The sequence below is a fragment of the Pseudonaja textilis genome, chromosome 1 (genome assembly GCF_049901715.1).
Source record: "Pseudonaja textilis isolate UNSWEBS1 chromosome 1, rPseTex1.2, whole genome shotgun sequence".
Lineage (NCBI taxonomy): Eukaryota > Metazoa > Chordata > Lepidosauria > Squamata > Elapidae > Pseudonaja > Pseudonaja textilis.
Genome location: NC_141990.1, coordinates 270,367,859 through 270,384,590, shown reverse-complemented (window position 1 = coordinate 270,384,590; position 16,732 = coordinate 270,367,859). Strand labels below are relative to the sequence as shown.

General features: G+C 36.1%; 1 protein-coding gene across 1 annotated transcript in view; it reads right to left on the bottom strand.

The window, feature by feature from the left end:
* LOC113439154 (cytosolic phospholipase A2 epsilon-like) overlaps positions 1-16,350 on the bottom strand; it is a 46,341-nt gene extending 29,991 nt beyond the window's left edge. The window contains exons 1-4 of the mRNA XM_026704893.2: positions 16,281-16,350; positions 4,355-4,491; positions 3,464-3,592; positions 729-769 (exon numbers count right to left, since the gene is read on the bottom strand). Of these exons, the coding sequence (XP_026560678.1) occupies positions 729-769; positions 3,464-3,592; positions 4,355-4,491; positions 16,281-16,350 (377 nt within the window). The remainder of the gene's footprint in view (positions 1-728; positions 770-3,463; positions 3,593-4,354; positions 4,492-16,280) is intronic.
* Positions 16,351-16,732: the final 382 nt, after the last annotated feature.

Below are 16,732 nucleotides of genomic sequence, written 5' to 3'. Positions count from 1 at the left end.
TGCTATTCAAAGTGCTGGTTGTCTCCTTTAAACTTTTGTATATGTTAGATATTGGATAACTCCTGACTCTATTTGCTATGTGTGGAATATATCTATCTAAGGCTTGCTAAGTATTCTTCTGTCAAGGAAATGATATCTTCAGGGATATTGTGTTTCTTGGTAATGGCCCCTTTATTGACTCAAGATACAAGGATTGTTCCTCCCCTACTAAATTTTAGAATACTCTTGAGTATCTGAATCTTCTAGAGTAATTAGTGAGACAAGAAATTAAATATTGTAGGAGATGGACAACTTGTAATCCAATGAGAGCTCATGCTGTTGCATGGTTGCTGCTCTTTAAGATCTGTATGATTTCAATCATTATATTGGAATAGATTGTAAGCAATTCAGAGGTCTTGGATGACAGTTGAAAGCAAAACAGCAAACTTTAACAAGGTTGTTTTCTGATTTACTCCCTGATTTGCAGGAACCATAATAGAGAAAATTAACTTCTAAAAATTGGATTTGATTTGAGACTCACACAGCTGTTATGCAAGAAACAATAACTTCACTCCATGACAAATGTTTTCTTCACTTACTAGACCAAAGAACAGTTATTATTTGAATGACATGATTTTGATTTTTTTTATGGACAGCAAGTGAAAAAAATGAGTTGTTCTATACAATATTATATTTATACTGTTATGGACTTTCCAATAATTTATTTCAATGTTATTTGGGTTACTCACATATTCTCCAAAGTAAATTCAACTTCCATTTCTTCATTTTCCTGAAAATTAAAATGTAACACATATGACAGACTGTTACCAAATAATCAATAAACACCATTCACCTCAGAAAATTTTTTCCAAGTCCCATTTTCTTTCAATAAAAAGACATGCTCACTTAAAAAGATACATGAAAGTACATTCAATGCTTTTCTTTTGAACAGCATTGTTGTTTCCCTTTATCTGCATAGTTAATGAATTACTAATAATTAGATCAAGTGTTTAACAAATTTCAATATTCAGACTAAATATTTGATGTAATCTAATAGCCTGAACTAATTAAATCCAGTTCTTAAAACAACAGATTCTGATCTTGGTTAAATTTCAGTCAAAACGTAACAAAAAGTTTGGTTGATGCTGTAATTTTCATAGAAAATAAAAATAAATAAATTAAAACTTAAGCTCAAAGTAGACATTGTGCTTTTGGCAGATTGAGTCAGAATATAAGAATTCTTTCGGACCAGTAAAAAAAATCTATATAATATAGCATTCAATTACATAGAGTGACATTTGGAAGTCCCAAAGGTGCTTTTTTCAAGAGGAAACTGAACTTTCTGTTCATTTATTTATTTATTTATTTAAACAAATTTTATTAATTTTTAAAGACAACACACAAACAAACAAAACAAAACATAAGAACATAAAACATCTTTTCTGAAAGCTGCTTATTGAGTTTTAACAAAACAAATAAAACATCTTATTTGAATACAGCATAATTCCAAATTATCACATTTCCATACAAACACTGTTCATTTATTTTTAAGATGTTATGCTGCTTATCAAGAAGCCTTTTCAGCTTGAAAAGCTTCTTGGGTGAGAAGCAAAATGTCTTCAAAGAAAAAACAGAAAGTCCAGCTGCCTCTTCAAAAAGCACTTTTGGAACAACCATGACCTGGATAACTGAGAATCTCCATAGATATTTAGACATTTGGAATTATCCAGATGTTTTACATTGTCTCTTCAAAAGATTCAGTTTTTGAGTGACTTTTGAGGGATTCTTTTGCCCATTCTACTGGCCTACTGCATCTTTTTGTTGAGATAGATGCCCAGATATTTTCCATTCAAATACAAGATTGGATTTTTAAAATTTATTTAGCATATGGCATCTACGGAGGTCATGCACTCACTGATATACAAATCTAGTTTAAATAAGGCATCAGAAATATCTCTCTCTTGCTCTCTCTCCAATGATATGTGGACAATGCTATATGGGAGCAAAATATTAAATTAAGATAAAGCTATAATAAAATCACCATAATATGGAGCCAAAGAATTGCAATGGAATAGCTGTTATAATTTGGTAGCTAACCATCTAATTGCTTCTGGTGTGGCTATGGAGAGCTCATATCAAGCATCTTGAAATTTCCTGGGGAGATATTTTTGAAATTATTATATGCCTTATAGTTTGTTATAGTTTGTTTCAGTGCATCACAGTGGCATTGCAGGCTCTTGGCCATTCCCCATACGGCCTGTCCTGATTCTATTCAGGTGGCTCCATATTTTGGGGGGCAACTACATTCCTGGAAGTGGAAGTGGCATCTATATAATCTGTTGGGTTGTGGTTATTAAAAGTTGTCCATGTTATGATGGAGTATGAAGGATAGGCTACCTCCACAATGGCATACCCCAGGCAACATTGTGCCTTAACAGAGTGGCTAAAAGTTTATTCACACATTGACCAAACTGGATATTGCATCCCCTCCAATCAAAAACTATAGAGGCAGTAATTAATATTGGAGGTAGCATCAGAACATGCAGGTGTGACACTGAGGAGGCTGGCCTGAAAGAAATTTAAATAGGGTGAGATAGGATCTTTTGGTTAGGAAGTGGGGAGGGGAGGGAAGGGAAGGGAATGGAGGGGAGGGGAGGAAAGGAAAGGGAAGGAAGGAAGTTGTGGGGGCCTTCGGACAACCTTTCTTTTTCCTCTTGGAAGATGCCAGTACAACTTTTTGAGATTGGTTACAAGGACAACCAATACTGCTTTAACCTGAAACCCTCCCCCCTCCAAAAAAACTACCAACATCCCAAGGGTATGGATGAAGGGAAGGGGAAAGGCAAATAGAGAAAGCTGAATCAGTGTATGAAAAGAAAATGTGTATTTATATGTGAGTGTGCAAACAGGACTACTTATAAAGGTTTTGTGAGTCTAAATATAACAGTTATTCTTTCTTCCTTTTATTTCCTCTTTAATTATATTCTTTCTTAAAGTAATATCACTATATTTCTGTAGATATGCATTGCATATTGTTAGTTCCAAGAGATGCTTTGAATCTCAACAAATTTTGTACTCAACATATTTTGACATGAAAATTTTGTACTCATCATTTGTTTGGTACTCAATGCAAAAGCTCAATGCAAAAGCTTGAACTTGTCTGTGTTGGCTGCCTTGTGATTCACTACAGTATTCCTTATGTGAAAAAATTGTTTGGTACTCATTGTTTTTGGTACTCATCGCTCCTCCCAGAACCAATTAAGGATGAGTACCAAGGTACCAATGTGTGGGGGTATGTGTGTGTGTGTGTGTTCCTTGTAACTAAACCATTTTAGTTCTTCAGTAGTTCCTCATAAAAGAAACAGTATGTCTTTATTTTATCTTGTCTAGATCAGCCATATCCATATCTCAATGCCTTTCAGATCTGACTTGATTTCCCATAATTCCCATCCAACAGAAAGGGTCTGAATTTATTCACACTCACCAGGTGATCCAATTCAAATTTTACCATTATTGATTCTCCAAGTGGAATTTTAGCTACATCAAAGTAAATTACACGGTTGTCATCATTTTGATAGAAATCTTCATCGCATATTGTCAGTTCCAAAACATTCTGAAAACAGAAATGAATTCTGTTATGACTAAAGTACAACATCACAAAATGGAGAAAAGGCAAATGTTTATCTTTACAAAAAATGGTACTTTGGGAAAAGGGAACATCAAATTTTAGGCCCTGGAAGCACCCTGGAATAACTGGAAGTTATTAGTTGTTTACCTAGAAATCAGAAATATGGGAGCTTTGTGAAAATAATATTTGCACAACCAATTTCTCGAAGTTTTTTGGCTGGGCCTCTAACCAGCATAATAACAACTGACTGATGGAAATGGGTGTGGAAATCCAATATTGAGGAATGGCATAAATGAAGAAGGGGATATGGTAAGAAAATGCCATTCTCTAGCAATGCCCTTCCAAAGGAAACTAGTAAATACTGTGAGCCTAAAATGTAGACTTACTCGGAGTCAAAATAATATATATAAAACAAAATAATATATATAAAATCAAAGATCAGGCTTGCTATACAGTGAAAACAGCATTCTTTGTAAAAGCACATTGGATTGGAAGAATTACCTAGACCAGGGGCCTCCAACTTTGGCAACCTGGCTGGGGAATTCTGGGAGTTGAAGTCTGCCAGGTTTAAAGTTGCCAAGGTTGAAGACCCCTGACATAGACATTGACTAATTACATAATATAAAATAAATGAGATTGAGAAGAAAGAATTGGATGAGAAATAATGATAAGATAGAACAACAATAAACAAATACTGTTATCCTGGCTCATTTAGAAGGGCAGAAATATTGACATTTTTCATCGTACCTTGACTTGACTCTGGATCCTGAAATAGAATATTTCATTCCATATTGGATCTTTGCAATTTGTAACTGTTTTGGTTCGAAATTTTTCCAGTGAAGCAGTAGGAAGCCACAAGGTCACATAGCAATCAGATTCACTGCCTGAATGTAAGAATAAAAATTGAGTTACAATCAGAAATGATTATCATTCCAGCATAGACATAGATAAATCTCAAATAGCATATTCAAAATCTTCAGGGATTTTAGTAGAACTGTATTTCATATTTCACCAAATCTTGTATCCTGAAATGGTTATAGACTGCTTTTTCAATTTTAGAGTGGAGAGGGTGGGTTCAGTTCCCAGGATGAAGACAATTCTGATACAGTCAAATTATGATTGAAATTTAATTTTCAGGAGTTTCAGGTTGCTACATTTTATTTAATTTCTATATAAAATGTTACAATGGGGAAGAATATATTTAATGTCAATTAAATATAATTTGATAATAAAATTATGATAAAAATATCATGACAGTAGACTTAATTGACATTGAAGTCTACCGTCATGCTATTTTTATAATAATTTTATTAAATATGACAATTAAAAAGATAAAAAGTAATACAAACTAAAAATTAAAAGCATAAAAATAATAAATAAGTGTAGAAGAGAATGAATAAAAATATAAAAAAGAAATAAATAAGAATATAAATATAAAATAAATAAATAAAAATGAAAAATATAAATAAATGATTTTCCCCTTCATCGCAATAATTTTGGTAATTTATCACTTTGTCTTAAAATACAATAAATGATTTTTTCTTCCCATATCTCATCTCTTATCTATAAACAAAACAATGAAGTTGTATCATTTAGTCTTGGTAAACAAAAGCCCATTAAAGGTCATCAGAGCTGATAGCATATTTGTTTGAATTTTGATCAGATAAATAAACTTTATATTCCCTTTTAACAACCTTGATCTTTAATCCCTTGAAATAATCTCCTAACTCCCCCTTTTTTCTTTGTCCCATCTCAGAAGATCCTTCAAACTTTTGACAAGTTTCTTTAGTAAACCCTTCTTTAGTAAAAACTTATTCAGACTGTGACGATGCACAAAACTCTTGTGCAAAGAAGATTTTTTTTCTTTTGTGACACACTCATTTTCTGCATGTGAAGGTTCCCATTATATCCAACACAGAGGAGCATCCCAAAATTGGATTATAACACAGAGCTAAGCAGCTAGTGATGGCTGATTGCAATTCTCTAAGTTGAGTTTGAAAGAAAAGTAGGCCTCTGTCCAAGAAATGGCTTGGGCATCCCAAAACAACTATCAGTGATTAACATCTCCATCTATACAGTTGCCACACTGAATGATGAGAGTTGTTTGGCACAAGAGAAACAGTAAAATCCCCTTTACCAGAAATGGAAAAATGGAGGCTGGACACCTGTTGTAGATGGTCTAATTTGATTCCTGTTCTAAAGCAAGGAGTTGGTCTTGATGACCTTAATGGCCTGCTTATATTTAGTTTATTACTTCCAAACAAATGGTTCTTGAAGGGAAGTGAAAAGTTATCTGCAAATGATTGAAAATTTTTTGTGTAAATGTCCTATTGATTGGTCCTCTCCAGTACACAGAAGGAGCAGACATGAATGCAATATGTTCTTTCCGTGGCAAACCTGTATACAACCCCCAATGCACTAATGTCTTAGCTTAGCTGGCTTTAAGATGTTGCTCAGATTATTACAAAAGAGACAGAATAACATCTGTAATAGTGAGAATATAAATAGTGGACAAGCTTGTTGGACTTGATTGTTTGGATCCTAAAACTATGGGAATTTATATAGCCAGGGAAGATTTAAATCTGTGGTGAGGCCTGCTAAATTTATTTTATTTATTTATTTATTTGATTTGTCAATCGCTTACAAGATAATAGATATAAGTATAAACATGAGTAAGAATACAGGAAATAGGTATGAATAAATGGGGACAATAGGACAGGGATGGTAGGCACTTTTGCACGCCCCTTACAGACCTCTTAGGAATGGGGTGAGGTCAATAGTCATACCTAAGTCATGTGTGGCAAGAAATAATACAGTACTTGTCCTCTTCCCAAAGAAATAATGTTTAGTTCCTGATTTAGCCAAGAGATTTTTTAAAGGTATCTAGCTCAATCTGCTGTTAGATCAAAGCACATTTGTAAATGTAAACTCATAAATTCTTGTATATATCTTGAAATAACACCCAATTCCTTCCAATTGTTGTGTATTTCTGATCCCCTCAAAGCCAGTGGTGGGATTCAGCCAGTTGACATCAGTTCAAGCAAACTGGTTGTTAAATTACCCTACCAGTATCAAACGGAATGGCTGGCACAAGGGAAGGAGGAGGCTACTTTGCCTCTTTCTTCTCCTGCTCCTCCTCCTTTCCTCATGCCAGCCATTCTGTTTCCCATTTCTCCATTGCAGGGAAGCACCCAGGATCCACTTTGATAGTGGGGGGTGGGATAATTTAACAACTGGTTCACCCAGGGTCAGGTTGGCAGTTGCGGGAAGCTCATCCCACATGTGCAGCAGAGCTGGAGGACGATGGGCCACGCCCCCCATGACAACCAACCTGACTCTGGGCAAACCGGTTTTAAAATTATTTGAATCCCACCACTGCTCAAAACTACTTCTATTTGTAATGTTGGCTATGGTTGAAACGAGATGTTTGGAAGTGGCTGAGAGGGAAGGGAGGAGAGAGGTCATGCAGGGAAGATAGGGTAAAATTTGGCTGATGAAAATACTAGCAGCTATTGAGGGGTGAAAGAGAGGATCAACACACAATAACCTTGTCCTTGCTTTGTAGATGTGATTCTACCCAAACACAAAATAATGAACATTTCATTTTTACTAAATCCAAAATTGTTTCAGAAAGCTTCTAGATCATGGCAATTTATTCTGGGTTTGAAACGAAAGCATTTTTCATATTCTAGGTCTAGTTAACAGTTTTGCTGCTTTTTCTCTGATGCTGACCTATGCAAAATAGGAAGGAAAAAAACCTACCATCGCTGAGTCATCAGAAGCTGCTTCTGTTTCCAGTAGAAAAAATGCTGGTATTTAGTGGTAAATGCCTGGGGAAATGATTCACTGAGGTGAAATATAACTGGGAAGATTTTTTTTTTAGAAGCCTCTTGCAAATATTGAAAATAAAGTTGGGTGTGTGCATGTGAAAGTTAGCACTAAAGTCTCACTTTTCTTGTCATCAACTGGACTATTGCTAATTCTACTTTTCTTCATCAGAACTATCACTCTGTTACCTGTCATATAACATCTAAGTGTTAATCTTGAGTGGTGAGTTTTCTTGGGAAAATCAAGAAACTCAACTGGAAAATAATCCAACCAGAAAACTGTGGATTAGTATTAATTAGATAAGGAATGAATATTTTACAGGTGCAAGTTACTATTAAGTAGTACAGGTAAGAGCCAGTTCCCCCTCCTTTTTTATTTTAATTTTCAGGAATGATTCCGAGGAAAGAGAGGAGATAGAGAGAAATTTCTCTTCAGAATTTACATTCAGAGTATTTATAGTGAAACCTTATTTAAATGGGTTATTATTTGGGGGAAGGAGTGCTATTATTCACAAATATCATTACATAAGGTTATTATAATAATTTCTGTCATTCGCATGATTTTATCATTATGAAGAACTCACATCACTGGATAATGATATTCTTATGCAAATGAAGTAACAATGGTACATACAATTATCTTGTGTAACGATATTAAAATATATATAAATCTTGTGAAGCATTGCACTAATTGCAGAGTCCAAGGAAGTGATGTCTATAAATCAAGATTTCAATGTCCTGTGCTCTTATTTAGTTTCTTTCTCCTTCGCACAGAACTAGAATATAATGCTTGTGGAAGCTAAGTCAATACTGTATCAATAATATATCAATTTTCCCCAAAGATGAAAAGTCTTTTTTAGATACCGTAAGATCAGCAATGTCATGGATGCTTGATACTGCTAATTCAGTTTTATTACTTGCTTAAAATAGTTCTTTTTTAAAAAAAAACATTTCTTGTGAAGATTACTCAACTTGGTTTCATCTATGTATATATAGATATGGGAGCCCTGGTGGTACTGTGGTTAAAATGCAAGTACTTCAGGCACACTCTGCCTACAGCCTGGAGTTCAATCCTGATGGGGCTCAAGATTAACTCAGCCTTCCATCCTTCTGAAATTGATAAAATTAGGACCCAGATTGTCAGGGGTAATATGCTGACATTGTAAACCATCCAGACAGTGCTGTAAAGCACTGTGGGATAGTATATAAGCCTAAATGCTATTACTATTAATTATGTCTGGGATTATGAAACCCAGAATTATGATTGGGGATTCATCTAATCCAATACAATTTGAAAATACAAGTACCAGGATAGCAAAGCATGTCCTAGCATATTTGCCATTATTTTTATTTAATAAGTGCAGAATGTTAGATCATTCCTGTCGAGATTAACAATGTGAGAAGGAACCATAATCCATATGTTAAATGTGCCTTTTAAGCCAAAAGTTTCATTTTAATTGCAGTTTCTTACTAATGTTTTCCATTTTTTCCAGATTACAATGTGAACAGATTTTTTTTAAAAAAATTGCGAATAAAATTGCTTTCAAATTTGTAAATTCATGGAATACTTGGTTCTTTTCTTGAAGGAACAGAATATGCTTCAAAGAGGAGAAGAAAAGCAACAGACTTATTGGAGTATATGATGTATAAAAATCTGTGCATATTCTTATTCATTATCTTAGTCCTGGAAATGCACCAGAATAAGAGTTTCAGTATTACAGCATATTATATGCAACTTGTATGTGCTACAGTTCAACTCTATCTGGGCATTCTGCTTTCTATGCCTATTGACACCCCATGAAGCTATTTTTGGTTCCTGTGAACTCCACTTCACCAGCCCTTAGCAAATAAGAAGACAAATCACACTCATGTGCTCTGGTTTCTGTTTCCTCTGCCCCCATGAAATGTTTTAGGATAGCTTCCCTATCTTGTTAGAAAAGGAAACTACAAAAAAGAAATATTTCAATGGGAGAAAATATTCACCAAGGACTCATCAGCGTCAGATTTGCTATGTTTGACATAAAGGGAACAAAAAAGAAGTTATGGAGAAGGTATTCCTCATTATTTCTGCTGAAGCTGAATTGGAAGGTGAACACAGGAAGGATAACAATAATGAAGTCACTCTAAGAAATGACATACCAACTTTGCACATGGGGCAAGAAGCTAATTATACATGCTGGTGCCTAGAGGAGAGAAGGAATCATTAATCTGGCAAATTTTAGCATAATAATTAGCTTGCTTATGTCCTACATATATTTTTTTACAAACAAGAAATCTAGGATTTGTCTGCACTGATCAAGACATTCAATCTGGCAACAAAGCCACTGGAAAGAACACAGAGAACCAGACCCTGCTCCAATTACCCTGTTGCTAGCTCAGACTTAAAGAATCGTGGTTTATTGAAACAAATGAGATTATGCATTTGTGCTGTTGAAAGTCAGGTTATGCCCAGTGGTGGGATTCAGCCAGTTCACACTGATTCAGGTGAACTGGTTGTTAAATAACACCCCCCCCCCCACCGTGCTATCAAAATGGATCCTGGGTACTCTGCTGCAATGGAGAAATGGGCAACGGAGCAGCCAGTGCGAGGGAAGGAGAAGGCTGCTTTCCATCTTTCTTCTCCCTGCTCATCCTCCTCCCCTCATGCCAGTCACTACGGCGACCATTTCTCCATTGCAGTGCAGTGCCCAGAATCCACTTTGATAGCTGGGTGTATGTGTTAATTTAACAACCAATTCGCCCAGGGTCAGGTTGGCCATCGTGGGAGGCTGATCCCGCATGGGTGGCGGAGCTGGAAGACGGGGATGGGCAACCCCTTTCACAACAGTCAACCTGAGCCTGGGAGAACCGGTTGTTAAATTATTTGAATCCCACCACTGGTTATGTCCCACTGTGAATAACTATCATCTCCACCCTTCCCTTTTAGTGACTTATTGCTCTGCTGTCATCTTCAGGATTCAGAGTATACGTTGAAAATAAGTTTTAATGTGCTAGTCATTCGAACAGGCGTGCTGCTTACTTGAATAAGCCATAGTGGCAAACTTCATAAATAAAACTGTTTCCCCCTCCAATAAACCATGTTGTGGCTTAGCCCAATGTTTGAAACCATCCATTGCATGAAGGGAAGGTAGTGCTCCTGCAGACATTATATGTTGTAGTGGGACTAAACTACCGGAAAGTCTTAATCTAATTTCAGTGTCCAAATAGGACATTGTATTCTGCACTAATATCCATGCCATTAGCATTTATTCATATGTACCAATAGTTTGGTCTCCTCTATTTCTTATCCTGGAACACAAATGAGAAGTTGCCATGCCTGCTATCTCTTTATACTCTCCCCTCTCCCACTCCTGCAATCTCTAAGTCATGATTTCCTGGTTTTCTTTTTCTTCATAATCTAATAACAACCCTTTGGTTTAAACAATCCCACATGGGACTCTTTATAAATCACTACCACTTGCTATGGCACGATACTTTCCCAGTCCATACTGTCACTCAAGAAAGAAAGAAAGAAAGAAAGAAAGAAAGAAAGAAAGAAAGAAAGAAAGAAAGAAAGAAAGAAAGAAAGAAAGAAAGAAAGAAAGAAAGATCCTTTAAAAATCTTTTAAAAAAATATATTGGCATGTCAGTTATAGCATCTTTAAGGCTGCAATCACTTCCCATATTTACCGCAGAGTTAAGCTGCCAAGTTACTGTTGTTTGCTTGCTACTTCAATTAAATGACACCATTATCAGTTTATCTGTAACCCACTACTGAACACATCTATTTTTGCATTAGAAACAAATCATGGATTAGAAATAGTCACCAGTCCTGATGTTTATGGTAGTATACAGGAAAAAAACACAACCAGTATTCAAAGCCACAATATTTCTTGCACTATGGCAACCAGTCAGTGGCATTTTCTCCTTTTGTAGAAAGGGAGAGGGGATCCACAGGATTTTCCTAGGTGGTAATCAGAACACAACAAAGGGACAAGCCATGGTCACATGAAATTTTTACCCCAAGTGCAACTCATGTTATAAAATGACAAAAAAAAAAAAAAATCATTGGAGGCCAGACACAGAGTTTGAACATGCATCCAACTGAGAGTCCACAAGCAGCAATGCCAATTTTCAAAAAATATCAGATGAGTTGGGCCTATTTTCCTACTCTTCACCTGGCTTCCAACATAAATCTCCTAAGTTACTACAACTGAGTGGTGTTGCTCAATATACTCAAGACTAGTCCTTCTAAGGTTTTGTCTGTTCATGTCTCACTTAGCAATAGAAATTTTGAGCTCAGTTGTGACAGAGGTGGTATTCAACAGTTTCTGACCAGTTCTGGAGAACCAGTAGCGGAAATTTTGAGTAGTTCGGAAAACCGGCAAATACTATCTCTGCTGGAGTATCTGCTGGACTGGAGATTTTACAGTATCCTTCTCCTGCCATGCCCACCAAGCCATGCCCACAGAACCGGTAGTAAAAAAAATTTGAATCCCACCATTGAATTGTGGTCATAACTCGAGGGCTACCTGTACTTGTAGGATATATCAAACTGGGCTTAATTTTTTTTAAAAAAGATAATTTTCTGTATCGGCTGAAGTAACTATGTAAGTCACTACAACAGAAAAATGCAAGAAGAAAAAAACAAAACAGGTAGAGGCAGTTATATCTCAATGAATAATTTCCAAAACAATACACCTATCTCAATTAGGGGAAATGTTTCAACAATAAAACTTTTTTTTGCTTATGTATTTATGCTAACATTCTACCTTGACTTTCCTTTTCAAATATAGGACTCATAACAAATAAACAAAATCCAGCCAACTGTATCAAAGTTAAAACCACATTATTAAGTCATGAAATAAGTAATAAAATACCTCTGTAAAATCCACTCAAGGCATCTTACAAGGTAAGTGGCTAATAGAACCAGAAAAATAATCAGAATTAAAATAACAGATCCATTCACATTATTTAAGTACTATTATTCTATTCTATTCTATTCTATTCTATTCTATTCTATTCTATTCTATTCTATTCTTTAAAAGTAATAACTAGAACCTTGAATTTGTTTTCAGAAATTAATGGTTATCAAATATCATTGATACATAAAATATTCCAACTAATTCACTCTAAAATTTTGCTAATATTAGAGGCAATTTCCTGAACTAGCTAAAGTATCGAAGTACTGTGATTAGAAAGGTAGCCATTTACAGAGGTTATTTAGAGTAATTGAGATACAGGTAATTTATCTGCCATTACTTCCACAACTGATTATGTGAGAATTGGATCCAATTGGGGCAAAATGCTAACTGAACAATCCAATCATCTAGAAAAGTTGGGTCTAACCAGATCTAGGAAGATTCAGACCTGCTTAAATCAGACTGACATCCTGTCACTGGCTTATTTATTTTCTGACCAATCATGCTTCTGACAATCCATATTTATTTTCAGTTTAAAAAAAAATTATCCAACCCATCACTAATTTTGAAGAGCCAAATTTTCTGTATTTCCCCAATTAATATGAAACAAAGATAAAATAGCTGAATTCATAAATGAAACTGTTTGTATTCTTATTGATAGACCATGAAGTGTCAGAATAAGATTACCACATTTGGATTGACAAAACCTGGATGACCTTGCGATTGTAGCAAGGAGCTATAAAAACTAACATGTTTGCAATAACTATATTTATAAGGATTTTTGTCTTGGTGTAAATCTAATTAATGGTTGCCTTTAAACAGAGCACAGATTTTCATAACTTCTATTTATTGATGAAGTGAATTATGGGTAATATTGTCCCCATTTGCAAGGGGGACAAGTAAAAAATTGTCCATGTGATATCACAAAGCAAAATATCCTTTTGACCTTGTGTATTTCTATTGGATACAAGTTAAGTCACAGGACTTGTACTATAATATCATAATGCATATTTTGTCCCTTTATATGCCCCTCTTATATGCTCATGAGTTTATTTATTTATATAATTTAGAGGTCAACCAACTCCAAAGGATTCTGAGCTGCTTGAATGTTTTTAAATGTAAACGATATCAAATTAAGAAGCAGATCATGCATGCCCAGAAAAAACAACATGCATAACAACAAAAGAATAACTATAGAAATGCAACAGCCACGCTGCCCGAGATGTGAGAGAACAGCCAGGTTTTCTAGGCATACATAATCATTGCTTCACAAGACTTCCTTAAGCCACTTCACTAATTATGGCTTGATTGACAACACTATTTAAGTACACCATCAGTTGACATGATGAGCATATGCAAATAGTTGGTACATTTTAGAAGACTGAGAACTCCTTTATATCCTTGCTGTCGGTATCTGGAGTATGACTGGAGCTTAGTTCAAGGAAGTCCAAATGTATAGCAATTAACTTGCCTAATGTATGAATCAAGCTTGAAATAACAGTTGGGAAATATTGGCTGAGTGACAAAAGCTTCCCGCATAGCTATTGCTATAACAGGTGACTGAAACTCTTTTGGGACAATGCTGATAATATTTGGAAATTCATAGTGTGGATAAGCTTATTATGTACATAATCAAAACCACAGGTTGAATTTCAGGTAAGGTAAAGTGCCATAGCTATAGTGTGTACTCTCTGGTGAGTTTGATTTAAATTGTTTAGCCTTTTGGCTACCATAGAGGAGGAAGTAGTAATGAGCTGAAAATAAGCCAATATCTCTTCTGCTTTATCTCTATACTTTAATCTTGGTAGGCATGCGGGGGTTGAAATGGGTCAGTGAAAGGGTAGAAACATACAGTTTTCTCCATATAAGATGGCTCTAATCCTGTTCAAATTTCCACATGATTTATCTAAACTCTGTGTGTATATGTATGTACTTATGTGTGGTGTTTATTGGCCATGAACTACCAGGTTGGTTGAGATACTATCTGATAGGAATGCTGACTAGCAAATAGGCTGGCACATAGGGAACTTCCTTATTTTTAGTTTAAGCTAAGTCAATCTCAGAGTTTCTTCTCAAGGCTAAACTAGATGTCCCCGAACCAGCAGAAAATTGCTGTTTCCACTGGCAATCTCTTTTCAGGTGTGATGCAGCAACATAAATTATTCTGTCACTCCTGTTCCAGAATTCAGTCAAAGGTGTTATTACTATGCAACAGTGATACAACAGTGATGGGACTCATCTCTGTGGGGGATGAGTCTGCCTATTGAGATGAGGTGGACCGGTTGCTTTCGTGGTGTAGAGACAATAACTTGGTCCTCAACACCAATAAGACCAAGGAGCTTATAGTGGACTATAGAAGGAGCAGATCGGACATCCAGCCCTCGCTTATCAATGGAGTCCAAGTGGAGCAAGTGTCCAGTTTTAAGTTTCTGGGTGTTACCATAAAAGAGGACATGATCTTGAGTGCTCACATTGCAGGACTGGTCAAAAGGGTCCAGCAGAGATTATACTACCTGAGACTTCTGAGAAAACAATAACTGAATGAAAAACTGCTGGTGACCTTCTACCGCTGTACCATAGAGAGTATTTTAACTTACTGCACCTCTGTATGGTTTGCCAATTGCACAGTGGCAGATAGGAAAGCACTCCAGAGAGTTAATGTCATTGCCCAGAAGATCATTGGTTGCCCTCTCCCCTCTTTGGAAGAGCTTTATAGCTCCCGCTGCCTTAAGAATGTTCAAAACATTCTCAAAGCTCCATCTCATCCTGGGCACCCTTTTTTTGAACTATTACCATCTGGCAGATGGTACAGAATAATAAAAACTAGGACAAATAGGCTGAAAAACAGCTTCTATCCCAGGGTAATAGCTCTTTTGAATTCTGCTGTATAGTGCAGTATTGGTGCGGTGTCATGCATTTTCGGTTCAATGTGTGGAGGGTGAAGGATGTGTGTTTATGTTTATGTTCATGGTCATGATGTGCACTGAAGATGGTGTTTGATTTCATTGTACAAGGTGCAATGACAATAAAGTAAAGTAAACTAACAACACTATGTACCATATTTTAATTTATTTTAATAACAATTTCTCCAATGTTCTTGCCGTATGAAAAGAAGTTAGGCCTTTATACTTGAAGCATTCTTTCAATGATCCTCACTCTTATAGTCTTCTATGTTTTAAATCAGTCAATCATAATAGAGCTGGAAGGGGCTTTGGAGGTCTTCTAGTCCACCCCCTGCTCAAGCAGGAGACCCTATAACATTTCAAACAAATGACTGTCCAGTGCTCCAGTCTTTTCCTCCAGTGATGAAGCACCCAAAACTTCTGGAGGAAAGCTGTTCCACTGGTGAACTTGATTTTGCTGATCCAAGTCACTTGAATATCTGGTGGGGTACAATATGCCAATTTGGGGGTCCAATTTGAAAGAATCAAAATTTTCTAATCCAGAAAACAAAATGTCCATAGAAGAGAGTGCTTGGGGACTGGAGGGGAAGAAAGCATGCCTGCCACAGCCTAAAATAGCCAATTGGAGCTGGGCTGACCCCTGGCCTGACCATAGAATAATCACCGAAACATGTCTAATTATATCTGTGAGAGTAGCATGCTTGAGTTGTAGCTCAAATCTGCATACAAGAGTTTTCTCAGGCATCTTTGGGTATGGCAGCAAAGATTCTTACCAACAGCCCTGGCCAACTGCTGCCAATGTACTCAGATCTCACTGCATATCAGTTATAGGTGATCTGATAAGCTGCTGCAATTATATAATAGTAAAATTTGGATGAAACTTGGAGTTCTTTATGTGTTTTGTATATGTTTGATACATGCTTTTAAAAGGCTTCCTGTATATTTAGCAAGATAGATATTTGGGGGGGGGTTTGATATTGTTCAGACATATACCATAATTTCAGTATATCATGAAACCATGATCAAGAATGAAAATACTCACACCAATCTTCTCGGCGGAGATTCCTCATTTGAATAATTCTTACAGTTAAGATATAACATGGTGACTCCATACTCTGCAAAACAGGAGGGAGGGAGGGAGGGAAGGAGGGAGGGAGGAAAGGAAGGAAGGAAGGAAGAAAAGAATACATGGATGGACTCTTCAACTGATAAATGTGTAAATCTTCTGAGTTATAATTAGAGATGCTGATGAAGTTATATGGACTTTGGTCTGGGAAAACTATTTTCATTTGTAAACTCCCCTATCACAAAACATGTATGTTTTTGAAGACTCCTGATAGATACATTTTAGGGCTTCTTTCCCCACTTGCACAAACATGTCATGGAAATATCTTTATCTGCTGTGTCCCCATGATGTTACCTTGCCTTCAGCCCTTGCATGACACAGCCTTAAATCACTCTTAGCTGTACAGAACTGGGTTGTTTTCCATCTTG